Raw genomic sequence first — 18316 nt, 5'->3', positions numbered from 1 at the left:
AAGGTAAATGAAAAGTTTAGTTAAATGACTACTGCAAGTGCATAAGTTACAGATAGACGAAAATGAATCAACGGTGATGTAGTTCGCAAGCAACAGTAGTTCTCTTAAAGGACTTGGGTTCAGGATGGCAATAAGTACCTGCAGAACGTACAGTTCAATAAATAAAAGGATTTTTTATTTTTTAATAAGTACAATTTTATAAGTATTTAATATGCATCCTACTGAATCAAGTAGCAATTTAAAGAACACTAGCTAAACCTGCGCTTTCTACCCAGCGCATTATTCACATATGAGCATGAATCTATCTGTCATTCCTCACAACATCTGTACATGTCCCTTTCAGAGACACACGTAAAGGACGTCTTCATAAAAATCGATAAAGGGTATCATAAAGGGGAGATTTCTTCGATCATTTCTTTCAATATCTCGCACCGTCTGCAAGATTTGAGCCTACTTCTGGTTGGAGTTCCTAATTCTTGAATGGTCAGTGTTTCAATTCTTCTTGTATGCAGTATGTAATACTCAAACATATTACACACACACAATTAATTATAATGTCAGTGATATTTGGTGTTCATTGGGCAAAACACTCCAAACAATAAAGATTCATCTTAGACTAGAGAAATGGTTATCCTTCGTTCTTCATTATCATTTGGCCATGAAACAAACTCCGGAGAGATATGCTAACCCCGTATACAAATGTGTGGTGTTGGAATGTACAACTCACGATATGATGCTTTACTTTTTAAAATTTTAATACTTCCAATGTAACCCTAAAAATGTACTAAAGAAATAACGGCCATTTTTTAAATATTCAATTAGAACTGAACAATCTACACAAAATTTGCAATTGATCACTGAAAACAGCATCTTTCAAGGGCTTGTCGTTTCCGAGATACCACTGTCTAAAGATTTGGCCACAAACAAACTTTTCTTTACCACAAACATATAAACCTGACATTTTAATACCCATATCTTCCTTCAAGTATCGCTTCAAGAGTCTATTTATAAGAAATTTTTGAATGAACGATTTCATCTAAAGCATAAGTAAACTTCTTTTTTCATGGTACATAAGCGGACTTTCTTTAAAATGGTCTTGTCTTTCATTGTAAAAACTGTTTTCTGGAATTTAGCATCTTTTTCTCTTTTTCAGTACAAGATTATACAGAATATGAATTTACAATTTTACATCGAATCCAAGCCAGATATTCTCACCGGAGATTGAATTTGGATCCGGCGCATTGCAGGTGGAAATTCAGACCATCTAATAACAAGGAAGCTCCACATGGCAAATAATGCTTTATAATACCTTTAACACAACACTCGTGGATACTACTCAAGCGACTGAAAGTAAAAACTGTTTTATTTCTTGCGATAGCATGCAGCTAATCATAAAAAGCAAAATAAGGCAGTAGAGGAAAAAAATTAAGAAGAAGAGGAAAGAAAATTTGATTACGGAAACAATCTACCGATCTCTATGCTAATCAACGTAAAATTCAACTTTTGTTACAAACTATAAATTAATTTATTCCATTGAATAGAAAATTCGTTACAATATCGTCTATATTCTTTTTTTATTTCTTTTTTCAATTGTACTTAGGCGTGACTTTTTTTATATTTCTTTAGCTCATAGGAATTTAAAAACAATATTTACAAAACTAGTAAAACTACATTTAAGTCTTTTATTTCTCTACTAAAATATTCTTCCTGCCATTACAAATTACTTGACTGTCTTTGTCTTGAGATCCTGTGTTGTTACTACAAACATCCGAGTCTTCGTCAATTTGCGATTTCTTGAGAACATTCTGTTTGCTTTGCTCATCCAGCAACTGGGCAGCCATCGCCAATGTTGTAAGGCCTGAGTTCTCCTCTTCTTCAAGAGCCAAGGCTGCTCTCCCCAATGTGGCCAACCCGTGTGACATGTTTTCATCCCGAACATCATAACTGTGGAATGGAAGTGTTAGCAACCAATTCATCATACTAAATTCATTAAGGAAAATAAAACTATTCTTCATACATAGTATGCCTGTAGTGTGTACATTTTCTTTCGTAACTTGCAAAATGACTGATAACAACATAGACCAAACGCGTCTCTTAACTTTTTTTTGTTTCTACCATTCTCTCTACATTCCGTTGAAAGGCTGTCCATGGTTTTAAAAGTGTGCACACACAGTCCTGAATATACGTACATAAATCGTTTTAAAGCTCTTTGTACAAGACAAATTTTTACCATAATCTAAGGTTTGTCGCAAAAAATGTATTTAAAAACTACGAAAAAATGCAGAAACTCAATTACATAATATGCTTTGTACAAAAGGCACAAGAGCCCTTATGGCTATGCGGTTGGTGTACTCGTATTGGAACGGGAGACCCGGCTTTGATTTCCGGCGTGAGATCAAATGGTTCGAATCCTACATTAAGCTGTAGGTGCATATTTTATATAGCTCTGCTGCTAAAAACAACGTTAAACCCTAATCCAACCAACCAAAAGCGGCACAGAACCTTATATCTTATACCTACTAATAAATAATCTTACTTCAGATGTAAGTACAGTTTGTAAAGTATTTTTCTTTCTTTTTTGTTTGTTTAACGTTCCACGTTTATGCTTTTTTAGTTAATAGACAGACGGTCAATAAACCTGAATGATTGTGAAATTAATGTTTTTGTGGTCTCCTACCTACCGGGAATCCAACCGGGGACTACATGCACCAAAGGCATAAGCGCTAGCCACTAGACCAACGAAAGAGCAGGAAATTTCCTAGGTTAGTATGAATTCACGCAAGTCGAATTTAAATAACTGTATATACATTTAATGCCTTGATGCGTTTTTGTTTTGTAGTATCACCTAAGTTTGCCTTTTATTTCGTGTATTGTATTTTTGAGTTTCTCGTTCCACAATTCAGTCCTTTAAGCTAAAGGAACCGATAAGATATGAATAGCAAAAGGATAATACATAATAGTGATGTCCTGAGTGGAATTCGATGATGCGACAGACAGGTCTTGACATCGCTACCTAATGCCTTAGACGTAGAACTACAGCTTCACATGGAATCTGAACTATTGTTTCATTAAGAATGAACCCGGAACAATGTAGTAAAAAGCATACATACTTATCTAGCCACTTCGCTATTGCTATACATGAATAAATTCCTAAAATCTGCTCTCTGATGCTACAATTGATTGGTAAGTACCCTGCCCTGCCATGTAGTACGCTGATTGGTGAGTTATTCTCTACGAATACCCTTAGCTACCTCCCACTACCACGCCATCATTGGCAAATGTTTCACTATATGGTATGCGCACTGCAGAAGAAGAAACTAAGACCACACGTCTGAGACATCTACTAATCAATAGGTTGAAGTAAGCTGAACAAAATGACATGAGTAAGAAAATCATCACCCATGGTTTTCGAGGAAAAAAAAGTTCATTATGACACAAGCTTAATTAAATAACTTATTACTAAACTGGCTTTCTGACTCCCATTTCTTTCTAACTTACTAATGGCAGTCAGAAAGCAAGCTCATTGGGAAGTAAAAGGTACGGACCACTGCACTAAATTTTCGCGTTCCCATTCCTTAAAAAAAAATAAAAAAATAAAAAAAAAAAAACATATAGCAGCTATTACTGAAACGTTTATTCATGAGGTATAAATAAAATTATAATACGCGTTTTTTGTAAAATTTCGTAGAAAGACTCCTCCCATCCTCTCACACAAAAGTAAACTAACTACGAATTATGGATATTTTCATCAGAAATAACTTATGCTATAAAGTAGCATCGTTAATGAAATACGAATAAAATTACCTAAACAGTCTTTGAGAAAATCATTTAATAAATAAATAAAGAAAAAGAAAAGAAACTACCCCTTGTGGATTTTTTTCATGAGAAATAACTTGAGCCACATTTTACGGGTGTTAATGAACAAAATTGGCAGTTATACTGGAGAAAATTGTCCGACAAAAATCAAATTATTATTATTATTATTATTATTATTATTATTATTATTATTATTAGGCTTAACTTATGCCATATTGTAGGATTCTAATCAAATATTTATTTCTAAAAATGAACAAAATCATTTATGTTTATGAAAAAATATTCCGAAAAACTCATCTCCAAGAATAACCTTGCCCTTGTTGATTTTGCCAGAAATAATTATTTATATCATATTCTAGTATTCTTAATGAAACATTTGTTTATGAAGTATGAACAAAATTATCCAAGGTTTTTTTTTTTTTTTTTTTTTTTTTTTTAATCCGAAAATTCTAGAAATTAGAAATATTTTACTTTCATCCCGCTGCAAACTACCTTTACTTTCCGAATATAGGATGAATTTTCGATCCTCCTTTCCTGGAGAAATCTTATGAAAACAGTAAGTTTAAATTTGTTCTAAGTAGTTGAACGATATGACTTCCTGGCGAGTACGTATACATCGGAAGGACAGTCACAAAACATTATTTGAATATGTATGTATTTGATGTGAGGCAATGATAATGTCAATGAGTTGAAATCTCAAATTCATTTTTTTCCACGAACACCATATTTTCTTCTCCTCTATTGTCGTTAGAAAGTAAAAATAAAGACAACATGCTTCTTTATGAGTACTGTCATCCTGTTCACTTTTATATGTTTCTATTATTTTTATATTTCGTTTGCCTAATCTGTATTTGTTATAAGAATAAGATGCAAATATGGTACCAAAAACTCGCTTCTACGAGCCTGCAGCTCGGTATGTTTTACCTAGTCTGAATTCATTACATTTCTACGCTCTTAAAGGGGAATGTCCGTGTTTGGGATCAAAAATTTTCGATTTTTGAAAACTATCATTTTCAGAATCTACAGTCTTTGAAGTTTTATTGTGGAAAGTTTCATGTTCATACGACATCAGATTCCCTTCAAGAAATGCAAATTACTGTATGCTTCCGTTTTATTTTCAGGCTTCAATATATCTATTTTCTGTTTTGACGTTCATTCCAGATTGTTTGATCATCCCACTCTTCTGTAATGATGTAGTAAATATACTTTTGCTTTGTCGTTTCAAAAAGAATACACACATCATATTGCTTATTGTTGTTTACTGTTTTGCGTTCACAGTTCTTTGTTTTCCTTATTAATCTGTGTTAGTAAACTTAGTGCCAAAGAAATTGATAGCTTACAGGTATATTATGGGAAAATAGTCGGGAAAAATGCTGGTAAACTTCAGGATATGAAGAAAGCAGTGTGAGCTACGTACTTTCATAAATATTCAACTGACAAGAAACCAACGTATATCCTTTGTCCCAAAGGAGATACTTTTGGTGCGGGTATAACAGATTTCAAGCAACTGAAGTGCATTAGGAACATAAGCATTCATTGCCTGCTGCAGTGATGGATGCTATCAAACCTATCTACAGTGCTCTTCAGGGTCCTGCCCGTTTGGGAAAATGTTTCCATGGGAAAACAAAGGACCCCAATGAAAGTTTCAATGACTGATATGGCAACGATGCTCAAAAACTACATTTGCGAGTTCAAAATTCGTACAAATTTTAGTGTATGATGCTGTTCTGTTTTAATAGTGGCCGTGAAGCAAGGACTGGTGTTCTGGAAAAGATGGGAATTTCAAGCGGTGAATGGTAATCCTAAAGCTTATCAAGAATCAAGAATGAGGAAAAGAAGGTGTAGCAAAGATGAAGAAGATACAGCCGAAAAAAAGAATATGGTTAAGGTGCTTTCTGAATGTTGTGATCCGCCTTACTGATGAATACTGAACTAGAATTATAGCATAGTTTATTTATTTCTCTCAATTACTGTTTGGTGTATATAAAAAATCACATTAATAAAATTCTTCAAATTTAATATATATATATATATTAGCTTTGTATGTAACCTAGAAAAATAATGTTAATTCGGTAGCATTACCAGCTAGTGTAGAGTGCCTGGTATAAAAATTAAACGAATCCCTTCAGTAGTTTCCTAGAAAAAGGTACGAACACTTTTACAGCTGTTCTAAAAATTTGAGCCCATGCCATAAGCGTAAATGACAAGACAGAGGGGAAAAAATTAACTAGAGATGCCAGCAATCAATAACAAAGTGTGGGTTGGCAAATTTATTGTAAGGGGCCAAAACACGAACATCCCCCCTTAAACAACAACAACAACAATAATAATATTAATAATAATAATAATAATAATAATAATAATAATAATAATAATAATAATAATAATAATAACAGAAGCAGCAGTAGCAGCCTACATTTTATCCTATTTTGAAAGGATACGATTTTTCCTTCTTCTCAGTCTTGATGATTGTGGGATAAATTAACTCTTCCTTGAACTTCGTGATTACATCCTCTACGTCACTCCAGTCGAGAGGATCGTGGATGCCATCACTACCGTAACGGCGATTGTACTTATCGTAATGGACCTGTAAAGCAAAACAATGGATTTTCATACACACAATTATATAAACGTAAACATATTGCGTCATACACATAATTATGCCACTGAATCAATTACACGTATATTTAATAAGGATCTAGCTTCCAACTTGGTAAAGTAATAAGTCTGAGTACCTTATATTGGAAAGCTATTACTTGAATTAAGTGCAATTCTGTGTAATGGAAGTCATCAATTTGTGTAAGTTGTAATCCCAATTTTAATTCTCAATCTACTCTATTTCACTCTTAGAGTCTAGATCCCTAATTTCCAGTTTTCTATATACTCTTTTAAGCGGCAGGTGAAAGAAACTGGCTATTCTACTACTGTTTCACTTGCTTAGAAACCTCACCCAAGTACATTAGGTAAATGGAGTGATTCTACCTTCCAGTAGAACCTCCGAAAAGACAAAGAAAGAAAGAAGAAAAAACTACTGGATTATGATTTTCCTTAATTCAAATTTTAGGAAAACAAATTTTAAAACTTCAAGATATTCGACATCTCTGTGGGACAGTAACTCTAAAGCGACAAAAGAGCCTTTGCATTTATTTTATTTGTTCATATATACTTCTGGGCATTACCAGCATCTAAATCCAAAGCGACAAAACATCCTCTGAATTTATTTTATTTATTCATATATATTTCTGGCAATTACCGACATCTAAATCCAAAGTGACAAAAGATCCTTTGAATTGATTTTATTTATTCATATATATTTCTGACATTACCGGTGTCTATTACCTTAAGCCCATTCTCCATAAAGGGATGACGTCCTTCTGCTAGCATAATATCCGGAGTAGGAGTAGGAGGAAGGAAGCGTTCTAGGATCTGTACGTTTGGTAAGCCCCCTCCCATTTGTCTGGTATGAGTAAGGGAAATCCAGGAAAAACCTTACTCAGGATAGCTAATCTGAAAAAGCTGTTAGACTTTTTCAACCGAGCATCCCTACCAGGAGGAATCGAATGGAGGCAGGCTTGCTCGCACCAAAGGCAAAAGCGTTAACGACTACACTACGTGGCGTCACGAAAGGTCCTTTGAAAAATCACTAATCACATATGAAGTAAATCAGATTTGATTAACAAGAAATGGCTATTACCTGTATACAAATTTTAGAAATACATTCTTCATCTCGATCTAACACATTAACATCTACATAAAATTGATTGAAAACGTTCATAAGTATAATTAAAACATTAATATTTCTGATTATATGTACTCCGTAGAGATAAAGGGATAATTTACGTCCTGAAATGAGTCGAATTAAAAAACACTGCTTGAGTTTCAAAAAAATCTTCACAGCAGTGTTCATGCAACAGCTTCTAGCATGGAAACATAAAAAGCCAACTGCGAAGATCGATAAAAATATATTTCAGGGGTATAGAAGCAAAACCTGATAAATTCATTTTTCAATTTTGTCAGGAAACGAATAAAAGTGACTCCCTTATGTTTCAGAATTGTTGAACAATTGTTTTTCTTTAGTGACAGATTTCACTCATCTGCATTAAGTAGTGACCACTAAAAAAATTCTGAAACACAAGGGAGTCACTTTTGTTTCGTTCCCTGAGAAAATTGAAAAATGAATTTAACAAGTTTTGGTTCTATACCCCTGATTTAATGTCAACTGTTGATATTTTCCATTACTTTCTCGAAGATGAGGCGCAGTTAAATACATTTCTCCACACAATCCGTTCCTTTTATTTCTGGCGTCAGTAAATAAATCTTCCCTCCCCATGGTATCAAATTGGTACTTGATTTTTTAACATCAGAAGTCCTTTGTATCTCGTTCGATAACATTATTGAGATATTGGTTTAAGTTTGCTTTAATATATATGTTTAAATATGACGATTTGGAGACTTAAACACTAAGCACACTGACAGAGGATTGCCTTTGGTAGAAGTACGTTCTGCAATACTTCTGAAAATTGTGGGCATTGTATTAAGTTCTATTTTCAAAAATTAACAAGGTAGTATTTTTGGTAAGTTTTACAACTATATAAATTTTCTGCTACTATCTAAATTTTCTATTACTTCATCTTTCATTGTTCCAGTAATTTCGACAGATAATTTACTCTTAGCGAATTCGTTATCTGCAGCCGTGAATTGTAGTGAATAGCCACAAGAAGTTACTCTGTGACTTCCTTTATCACGATTCGGAATGAAATAGGTGTATAGTACAGCCGTCGAAACGGAACTGCTATTGAAACAGATATTATACACACTACGGCCAAGTTCACCTACGACAGGACTATGAAACAGTGTCGAAAACAACGGTCACAATTTACACTTAACAACAGCCTGTGGAGAAATATTCACTACCAGTGGCATTCGCATGAGAATTAAGTGAAAGTAATAAATGAAGTGCTGCGTGACATAGATCAGATCGCTTGCCAACAAATACATCCATCAACATCTGTAACCGCAATGCTATTGTAAGGCCCGCATACACCACTTCCTACTACGGAACATCGCTAAATGAAGGATTAATTGCCGGAAACTGTAGGAATGGCAATTACCAGTTGTCAAGTGCAACTATGTGGTTACACTGGATGAAGCACACATTTAACTATATGACAATTGTCAAATACGAGCCATTATCTACCACTCCAGCAATGCAAAGGGGCGTAGCGATTTTGTACATTATTGCAGGACAACTTTCCCAAAGGGAGTTCATAGTTGTTGCGGAATTCGGATCTGGTGGAAAGTTGAAGATCCATAAGATTACAAAAATGTAAAGGTGATTGTCGCATACTTCCAGTCAACTATTATTACCCCTATTTTTCGCACAGATATTCCATGTTTATAAGGACGGGATACTCCAAATGTGCGCCTTTATATGAAAGGAAATATTTCAGTTTAACGCCCCACGATTATGCCCTTTAGGCAAAGGGAGACAGTTAAGGCAAGTGAATGATGAAATAATTAGTGGGAAGAAACGGGAGTACCACGAGAAAACCCATGGACACGATGTTGTTCACCACAAACTTATCACTAAGCCTCTGTGCTCCCCCTCCTTCCACAAGCCTTTATATGAATAAAGCTTCATGCCGCCAACCGAACATCCTTCCACACTTTTACCACCAAGAGAACAAGAAATAGACATAAATGTTATGCAATTTACGGACAAATGAAAGGTCCTAATGCCAATCCAATGGATTTATGTACACTCATGTCCAAAATTATTGTCGCATGTCTATAAAAATATTGTTGTAGGAATATAATTTGATAATGAATTCGCCCGCCATTTCTTATAATGTTAGTATGTGTATAATCAGCAAAGACATGTATGTGGCAAATTTCATGTGAAAAGAGCAGTAAATAAGAACAATAAAACGAAAATAAAACTTTCTTGTCCATTTAGCATCATTTTGTTTTACTCATTTTAATTTTCGTATTTATAAATCTTTTCCTATAAAATTTACCACAAATATATATTTCTGGATTATACACATAGTATCAGTATTAAAAGTATCCTGCAAAATCATTATCAAATTATATTGTTACAAGAAGACAGTTATAGATATGCGACAATCATTTTGGAGATGAGTGTACCTCTTAAACGTCGTTTCAAATATTGCCGTGTCCGAAATGTTCGTGGTCATTGAAGCTTACAGAAAGAAGCGAGAGGGAATATTCATGCCTATCCTGCATCCTGCAGCGTATTGTCCTTCAATGGAATAGAAATCACACATCATCGCTGGTGGCGACATGGTATTACTTGAGGTGACCGAAAAAATCTTCTGTATCTATTCGAACACCGTAACTAAAAATTAGTTAAATATGAACAGATTATACCATTTTCACCAGTTGGCTAATCCTCCGATCTGACTTGTGCTGTTAATGATGTAAAATCAAGAAAACGTAACCAGCTTTGAACAATATATAGGACACCAACAGAAGTTTAAAAAAAATCCTCCTATTATGTATGGTTATTCATTTACAAATAGCTATATATACATAGCTATAGATACATACTTTGAGAACGAAAATAACTTGACATATCAAGCATGTGGAACGGCATGCAATTGCAACAGACACGTGGTTGATGGAGTATCACAGCGTTAACGAGAGTAGGTAGAGAACGTTCATTGTAAAAAGACTAGCAGGAAGCAGAAATTCAAATTTGAAGCAGGTATTTGAGGTGTGGAGACGAAAAAAAAGGGGCCCGTCTTATGCATATATAAATTGGATTACAATCGTTACTAATGACAGTTTTTCGACCAAGACTTTACAGGACCAGAGAAGTGTATAGGTATTATTACGAGAAAGCCGTCTAAAATCTCTAATCACAAAGACTGCTGTCCAGCATCTACTACAGAGTACAGACTACAAAAGTTGGGAAATGGTACGACAGAGACGGGTGTCCCACTTTAAACTATTCAGACAGATGAACATGCATGTTTTTAGTGATTACTGAGGAGGTCAGATACCAAAATGTACGGTGCTAACATTTCTGAGATGTGATTGACATTCTGAATAAATTCAGAATTACCACGGCATGCCAGTTCTACGACTACAATTAACTTTTGTCATTCTACCAGGAATAACTGTACAAGCATATGGAAAATCCGGTTCTAGATGAACAAACTTATTCATAGCCCAAACTATTAATTTTATCTGGAATCTTTAATTTGTACTGAAATGATGGCTTCACTGATAAAATTGCTCATTATACTCCAATTAGAATAGCGTTAGAATAAATTATGTTCAGCGTATTTCACAAACATGAGAATTATTTACAAAAAAAAAAAAAAAAAGTTATTATTTGTCAAACAACTAAATGTACATCTGTTTGTGAGGCTGACATTCCTACACCGACTAGTGGGGAGAATATGAGAATTAAGTTAGTCAATGCTATAGTTTGTTTGGTAAGATGCAATAAAAATCTGGAATACATTACGTAAGTGGCACAAGTTACAAATGCAAATAATGCATAATGTAGGAAGTGGCGACAGCATAAAAGAAATACGGAAGAATCTATCAAACAAAGAAAAATATCAGAACACCTTGCTACCTCACTATCTTGCAAATTTTCCAGACTAAGATAAGTTTGTGTTCATGCACAATAATAATGCTGCGCATACGTTCAAACAAATCCAGGTATGACTACAAGAACACCCAGAACTCATCTGCATGGACTTGCCTCCACGATCTCCTGATCTCAACCCAATGGAACACCTATGAGGTTTCATGGTGCAGGAATGACTGGAAATGCGAGAGGATAGAAACCACACGGTTCTAGAGGCCCATATTCTAGAAGTATTGCAGTATTATGGCAATGACCTCAGTCACTTTATTGCATTTGTTATAAGCATGCAGGAGCGACTGCGTGGCGTAACTGCAGTATGCAGTGAATACATCAATTTTAAAAGGGATGTTTTGCTGTCTGTATCCCTATTGGCATGATTATTTGTAGGAGGCACTTCGGCCACCCATGTGAGTTTGGTAGTAGTCTAGGTCTTGACCGTGGTTTTCGCGAGGTTTTCCCGTTTCCTCCCACTTCATAATTTCACCACTTTCATCAGTCATCAGTCATTTGCAATCTTCGTCGTCGTCTTTAGTGTTAGTTCACTAATCGTGGGACGTTCAACTAAAGGATTCTTTTTTTCTCACGTTCATTCCTAGAGTTTCGGTTTTCCATTACATAACTATTACAGCAATAATAGTTATGTGTGAGCAATAATAGGATGTGTGTGAACAAGAATTCTCATTTAGCTGTTGGAAGCGTCATATTTTTATTATTATTATTATTATTATTATTATTATTATTATTATTATTTTCTATTCATTCCTTGGAAGAGAAGAAAAGTATTAATATGTTGTATCTTCGTTCGTTTCATTTACCATAGTTTATTTTCCAGACCAGTATGTGTAGGTTTCATTTTTATCTCTAACCAGCTGAAACGCCTTCCTTTTCAAACGGGGAGAATAAGTTTTGAAATAAAATCTTTCAGTTTAACATCCCATGTTATGCCCTTTAGACTAAGGGAGACGATGATTAAAGAAAGTGAATGACGATGGAAACATCGGTGGAATGAGAAAGAGGAAGAAAACGGGAGTACCTCGAGAAAACCCACGGACACGATGTTGTTCACCACAAACTTACTTGGCCGGAGATCGAACCAGGGACCCCATGCACCAGAGGTAAGCACTCTATCACTGATCCACCGTACCCCCTGAGAAGTTTTATTTAAAGTATTTGAATCCCTTTTCCCTCTTATGAATCAAAATGTAATATTAATAAATCCGAAATGTCACTTCTTTTCGCCTACAAACCATCAGTCTCATGCCGATGGAGGCTGAACTTGGACTTAGCCCGTAGACTACGAATGTGACACGTGTATCCCATGAAAAGAATTTAAAGTTTTTTTTTTTTCTAAATTCCAAAACATCAATGATATATGCCCCGCCCCTGGTTTCCCCCCACTACATCATACGAACATAATCAATCATGACTTCTTACAACAAGCCTATCCAACACATATGTCACAAGGGTATATATAAATGCATCCTCACATCGACAAAAATGTAGTATAAGGAGTAGCATCGAGATTATCAATATTCATTTCAACATTCCTGAAAACTATCGATTGGACACTAATATCAGTCGTTTTCGATTATGACCCAAACTTCCCTTTAGGATATGCATTTTAATCAATTTAATATCGTAATACTGACGAGGTCTAAGGTTGATAATAATGTCAAATATAATTTTAATTGATTTAGTAGTTATTGCGTGATCCGATCAGGTAGAAACTCACATTCGCTTTATTGTAATTGATTTTGTTACGTAATTTAGAAATGGTCAAATATCGGTATGTCTGGATCATTTATTTTTGGCTATGTTCTATCCGCGTTCCGGTAATCCTGTGTCATGTGATTCACATTCATTGAAACATTCACTTCAGGATATTTTAAATGCGGACGCTTCTACAGACTAACTTAAGTCCCAAAAATGAGCCTGTATCATTCCAAATTTCCTCAAGTCTCTCTACAGGAAAATGTTATTTTCATTCATTTTTATGAACAATAATACGCATAGGCTATCGCATGTATCAAAAATAAAATTGATAAGGAAGAGACATAAGGAATGGTGTGAAAAGAAAAGGCAAAACTTAAACACTTGAGTATTGCGCTCAGATAATTGAAGTATTTGGAGGGCATACGACGTGAGCTTAACCAAAATTTTTCTTCAATATAATTGAAAAGTTAAGTTTCTCGAAACTAAAATTCTCAAACTGGATTCTGTCCTTGTAAGAAGTTATTTTTTGAAAAAAAAGAAAACCAAGAATAAAAGAATAACAACCTTCTATCACACGTAGTCCATCACAACTAAAAGAGAATAGCGTTTGGTCTCCGAGGCGTAAATGGTTAATACGTTGGTCTACATACTTGTAAGTTGACAGTTCAATTCTGTTGTAAGCTTGCTTTTATTTTTAATTCGAAAAATAAATAAATAAATAAATAAATAAATAAATCTTTGAGTTTAATGTCCCTAGATTATGCATATTAGGATAAGGGAGACAGATGACTAAGGTAAGTGAATGATGATGGAATGAGAAGTATGGGAGGAAATGGGAGTATCCCGGGAAAACCTATGGACACGATGTTGTCTACCACACTTGATCGAGGATCGAACCAGGAACCCCACGCACCACAGGTAAGCGCTCTATCTCTGGGCCATCGTGCAACCCTTACTTCTAATTTAATCAAAGATTGCTTCTGTTTCTCACTTCGCTCTACTAATAGATGCAGCCAGAAACGTCTCTAAATAAATCTTTACAGTAGCTTCAGGCAGTAATAATCTGTTCAGTTAGACTTTGATGGTATGTTGCCACATCTACAAGGACAGATAAAAGATTGATGTTAATCACTAGCTTAATTCTTCGTTTTAAATCGAAATTGTAACTGTTTTGGTTTTCATTCTGTTTTAAGAAAATATCTCTCTAAGGGGAATTTGAATATATATGACGCCTTATATATGTGCACTACGCAACTAGTTTCGAGACAACAAGTCCTGAAGTCTCATCACTTGAAATAGACGAAAAGATCCCTTTGTCAGACAAGTGCATTTCAAAGACGGTAACGTTTTGAATGTATAAGATTCAGGCTGGATTACATTTTTTTTTTCTTATTGTATTATAGGTATCGGTTAAAGATATACAGGAAAACTGGAAATCTCTACCTGGGTGAATGTCTGTAGCTAATATGAATTTTACTTTAAACTGTTCCGTTGTGAAATACGATGCCTGTTCTGAAAATTTTGAAATGCAATTTGAGAAGTTATCAGAACTCCTTGTGGGTTTTCAAGTTGTGTAGAACACTCTTCGACCTGTCAAGTAGTTTATACAAAGCAGTCCCTTAAATTTGGGAGAAAATCCTATTTTGTAAGTTGTTTCTATACCATAGCTGGTGCGCCTCGTTCCGTGTTCGATTTTCAGTGGGAACGAATAGTTCGGAACCCATGTCGAACTATAGGTCCTCTCTTCAGTGTGAAAAAGAAGTAACATTAAGAAAACTAAATCATGTCCAAGTTTGGAGTAATCGATTCGAAATGTTTCGAGAAGGAACGACGACAAGAAACTAAATTAAACATTACCGTATTCATGATCACACAAACTTAATTTTCATCATCAATATTCTATCGTCAACAATAATAGCATGTCCATCCTACTTTAGCGTAAAATATTAACACGTTTGACATCGCCTATCAAGTACTACGAACATTATAATTAAACGAAAAATGTTTAGTCTATGGATTCGAACTGCAGCTCTTAGACGAAACATACACGGACGAAACATAGACGGTAGTCTGTACGGATTGGTGACACTTATCTATAACACGCCTAATTTGTAATTACAATTTCTGTTCCCTTTCAGAGTGTGCTTCAGACTTCCATTGCCTCTCTCCACCATACTGCATATTTGATCGATTTAATTCTAATATTTTCAATAGTAGTCGGTACAGGGATGCCAGACTCACAAACAGATGTACATATACTTATTTGACATATGAGTCATCCAATTCTAAAACAGCTCCTGACCATTTCAAGAAAATTCCAGAAAACTTTAAAAAATTTAGATCTACATGTTTTGTAGAAATGGGAATACTTTAGTATGTTCATGTGAAAAACCTGAACATCCTCAAATATTTCCAGTTCTACAAAACGCATCGATCCTACAGTTTTTCCGGTTTTCTGGGATTTTCTGTAAATGGACAAGAACCGTTTTGGAACTGGAAGACTCCTATAGTACATAATGGACCTGTCAACTACTTAAGTAAAATGCCATAATTCTATTTTAATGCCCAATCACCTTTATACTAGACATTTACAGGAATCCTAGCTTTGAGAACCCTTAAAAACTTCTTTTGTGTCCGAGTTGAAATTAGTATGTTCTATCTTTGCATATACACCACATTTACAATAACATCACAACTCTTTTATAGTAATATTTTCAAATATTAACAACACAAAAAAACTAAAATATGTAGTACGAAACAAGCAACTTACCTTACGTAATTAACAATAGTTTAAATAAAGGATTAAATTGCACACCCAAATTCGACACTAATTTTACGTAAATGACGGCATCCTCAATTTTGGTTTGCTATTTCACTTCAATTAAAACTTGTCACGATTACTTAAATTTTCTTTTTTCAATTCCCTGAATCATATCTAACAGTATTTTTTTTTTTCCTTTTTTACATTAATTTACGCACGTAGTCCACTCAAGTATCCAATTTTCTTCCGATTGACTAATAACTAACGAGCAACCGACCAATCTGCAAATATAACATGGCATAATACTATGTGCTACTACAGCACTCATTATATCACACACTGATTTCTAAATGTATTTTTACTATAAAAACTTCGATCATACACTACAGAAGTTAGCCGACTTGTTTTAGTTATGAAAAATGAATTGAGTAATTTAACTTAATTTCAAAAAATGTATCGTCCTCACAGATATCAATGAGGGACATCCGGCCTTTTATAATTTACGTACCTACCTACCAAAAAACACCTTTATTTATTTTACTTTTTATTATTTCTTTATTTTTTTATTTTGCAATCAAAAGTATCTCCTTGAGTGACTGAAAATAAGTAACACACTTTTCACACACACCTCTTCTAAAACAAGTCCAAGGCCTGGCGCAATTGGAATGTCCAATCTTTCTGTTTTCCATGCTTTTTGAATTGTGTCCTTTGTTGCAAGGCCTCGCGCTACTGCTATGGTAATTCCTACCATTTTTCGAATTTGATGTAACATGAAACTCTGACCTGTAAAATAAGATGTCGATGAAAATAATTACTTTTTTCAAACTGATAAGATACTTTTTGCACTTTTTTTCGGAAAATCAAACTAACTAGTAAGACTCTTTCCTTCGGTTCTCAATACTTTTCGAATTTTCGTAAAGAACTGAAGTCACTACACATAAAATAAGATTTTTTTAAAAAACAAGTAACTCATGAGGTATCTAGAAATGTTATTAAATAGACTAGCAGGTATAGTTCATTAAATAAGATCAATCTTAATAAGCAAATATAGTCCAGAAATTCGTTAGAGCAGTTGATTAGTTGTTTCATACGAATTAAACGGCCTGCTTTCCAAAACCTTCGCGCAATATATTACTAAAAGTTGCTGATTTATCATTAAAAATCAAACTGAAATAAATTTTCAGTTTGTCTTTCACAGTTAATGTTCTTTAGTAAGAAATTATATATATCTTTATTAAAAAAATAAAAATCAAGAAACGTCTATTAAAGACATTTGCTTTATAAAGAACTTCTTATTAAAGTTAATTACATTTCAAAGTATCTCTTATATAAAAATACTCACCAGAAGATGCACTATAATAAAAAGTAGGATTGCTCACAAGGAGGGGAATCATGCCCAAGTGTTTCAATCAAGCCACTAGTAAAAAGTTCCCATGCTTGCATAAATCTCCAATTGATCTTCTTACACTAATTTAAGGATGCTCAATTCAATTAAACAATTTCTGAACATATCTGTAAATGAGGACATGAGAAAAATTCCCTCAAAGTTGGGATAATTTGTATCACAAATTTGATTTCGATTTGATTTGAGTTTAGCGACCCGTTCAGTAGCGAGGTTATATGAAAAGTGGACGTACAATTCAATGTGGGATCCGAAGCACATAAGCTCTCGCCGGGAATCGAACCTGGGTCTCCCGCGCCAAAGGTACGTACGCTAATCATATAGCCACGTATCTCAAATTTGAGGTTACTTTTCTAGACATGCATCGACGTGTGTATGTTTTAAAATGGTTCTAACGGGATTCAGTGTTCTCTCTATAAGAAATGTAATTAGGAATGTTTCAAAGTATGATTACTCTTACTATTGGTATAAGCAACACAACCTACGAACACCGGCATTGAGTGAAAACGCTTACTACTTTTTAAACCTTAAACGCCGAATTACATGTTTTCGCTAAATAAAATTCACGTTGTCTTTCACTCGTAGTATATTGCCCTGGCGCAGTCAAGAGGTTAGTGAGTGCGATGACTTCATTGTTTACGATAGTAGTCCTTACTTCCAGATACGTTATGACGCCATAAAGCATTTCTGGCACCTGAACACGTGGGTTTTTCTTCTTTCTGTAGTGTCTTTTAATTAAAAAAAAAAAAAAAAAAAAATACAATTTCGTCTAAATGTTCTTGTATATTACTTGGATTTATCTGTAACAACTATCTTTGTGAGTTTATAGGAGATGGGAAGAGGGTGAGTAGAAAGAGAATAAGAATCTGAGGGTGCTTTCGCAACACACGATGCCTTGTTCTTTACTGAATCATATCTTGTCTGTTTCCGACACCACAGTCAACCTTCATAATGCAAAAAACACTTTTTTTAGCTGCTTTATTTGCACATTTGTTTCTGA

The 18316-nt window shown here is 34.5% G+C and overlaps 1 protein-coding gene across 3 annotated transcripts in view; it reads right to left on the bottom strand.

Annotated features, from left to right (window-relative positions):
* Positions 1-1566: 1566 nt before the first annotated feature.
* The window catches only part of Pus1 (Pseudouridine synthase 1), a 75228-nt gene continuing 58478 nt past the window's right edge, over positions 1567-18316 (bottom strand). For all 3 annotated transcript variants that reach the window (XM_081764429.1, XM_081764448.1, XM_081764439.1), the window contains exons 6-8: positions 16543-16697; positions 6258-6403; positions 1567-1980 (exon numbers count right to left, since the gene is read on the bottom strand). In XM_081764429.1, the coding sequence (XP_081620555.1) occupies positions 1683-1980; positions 6258-6403; positions 16543-16697 (599 nt within the window). In that variant the 3' untranslated portion in view covers positions 1567-1682. The remainder of the gene's footprint in view (positions 1981-6257; positions 6404-16542; positions 16698-18316) is intronic.

The sequence above is a fragment of the Thermobia domestica genome, chromosome 1 (assembly GCF_964235325.1).
Source record: "Thermobia domestica chromosome 1, izTheDome1.hap1.1, whole genome shotgun sequence".
Lineage (NCBI taxonomy): Eukaryota > Metazoa > Arthropoda > Insecta > Zygentoma > Lepismatidae > Thermobia > Thermobia domestica.
This window is presented reverse-complemented; position numbering and strand designations above follow the sequence as displayed.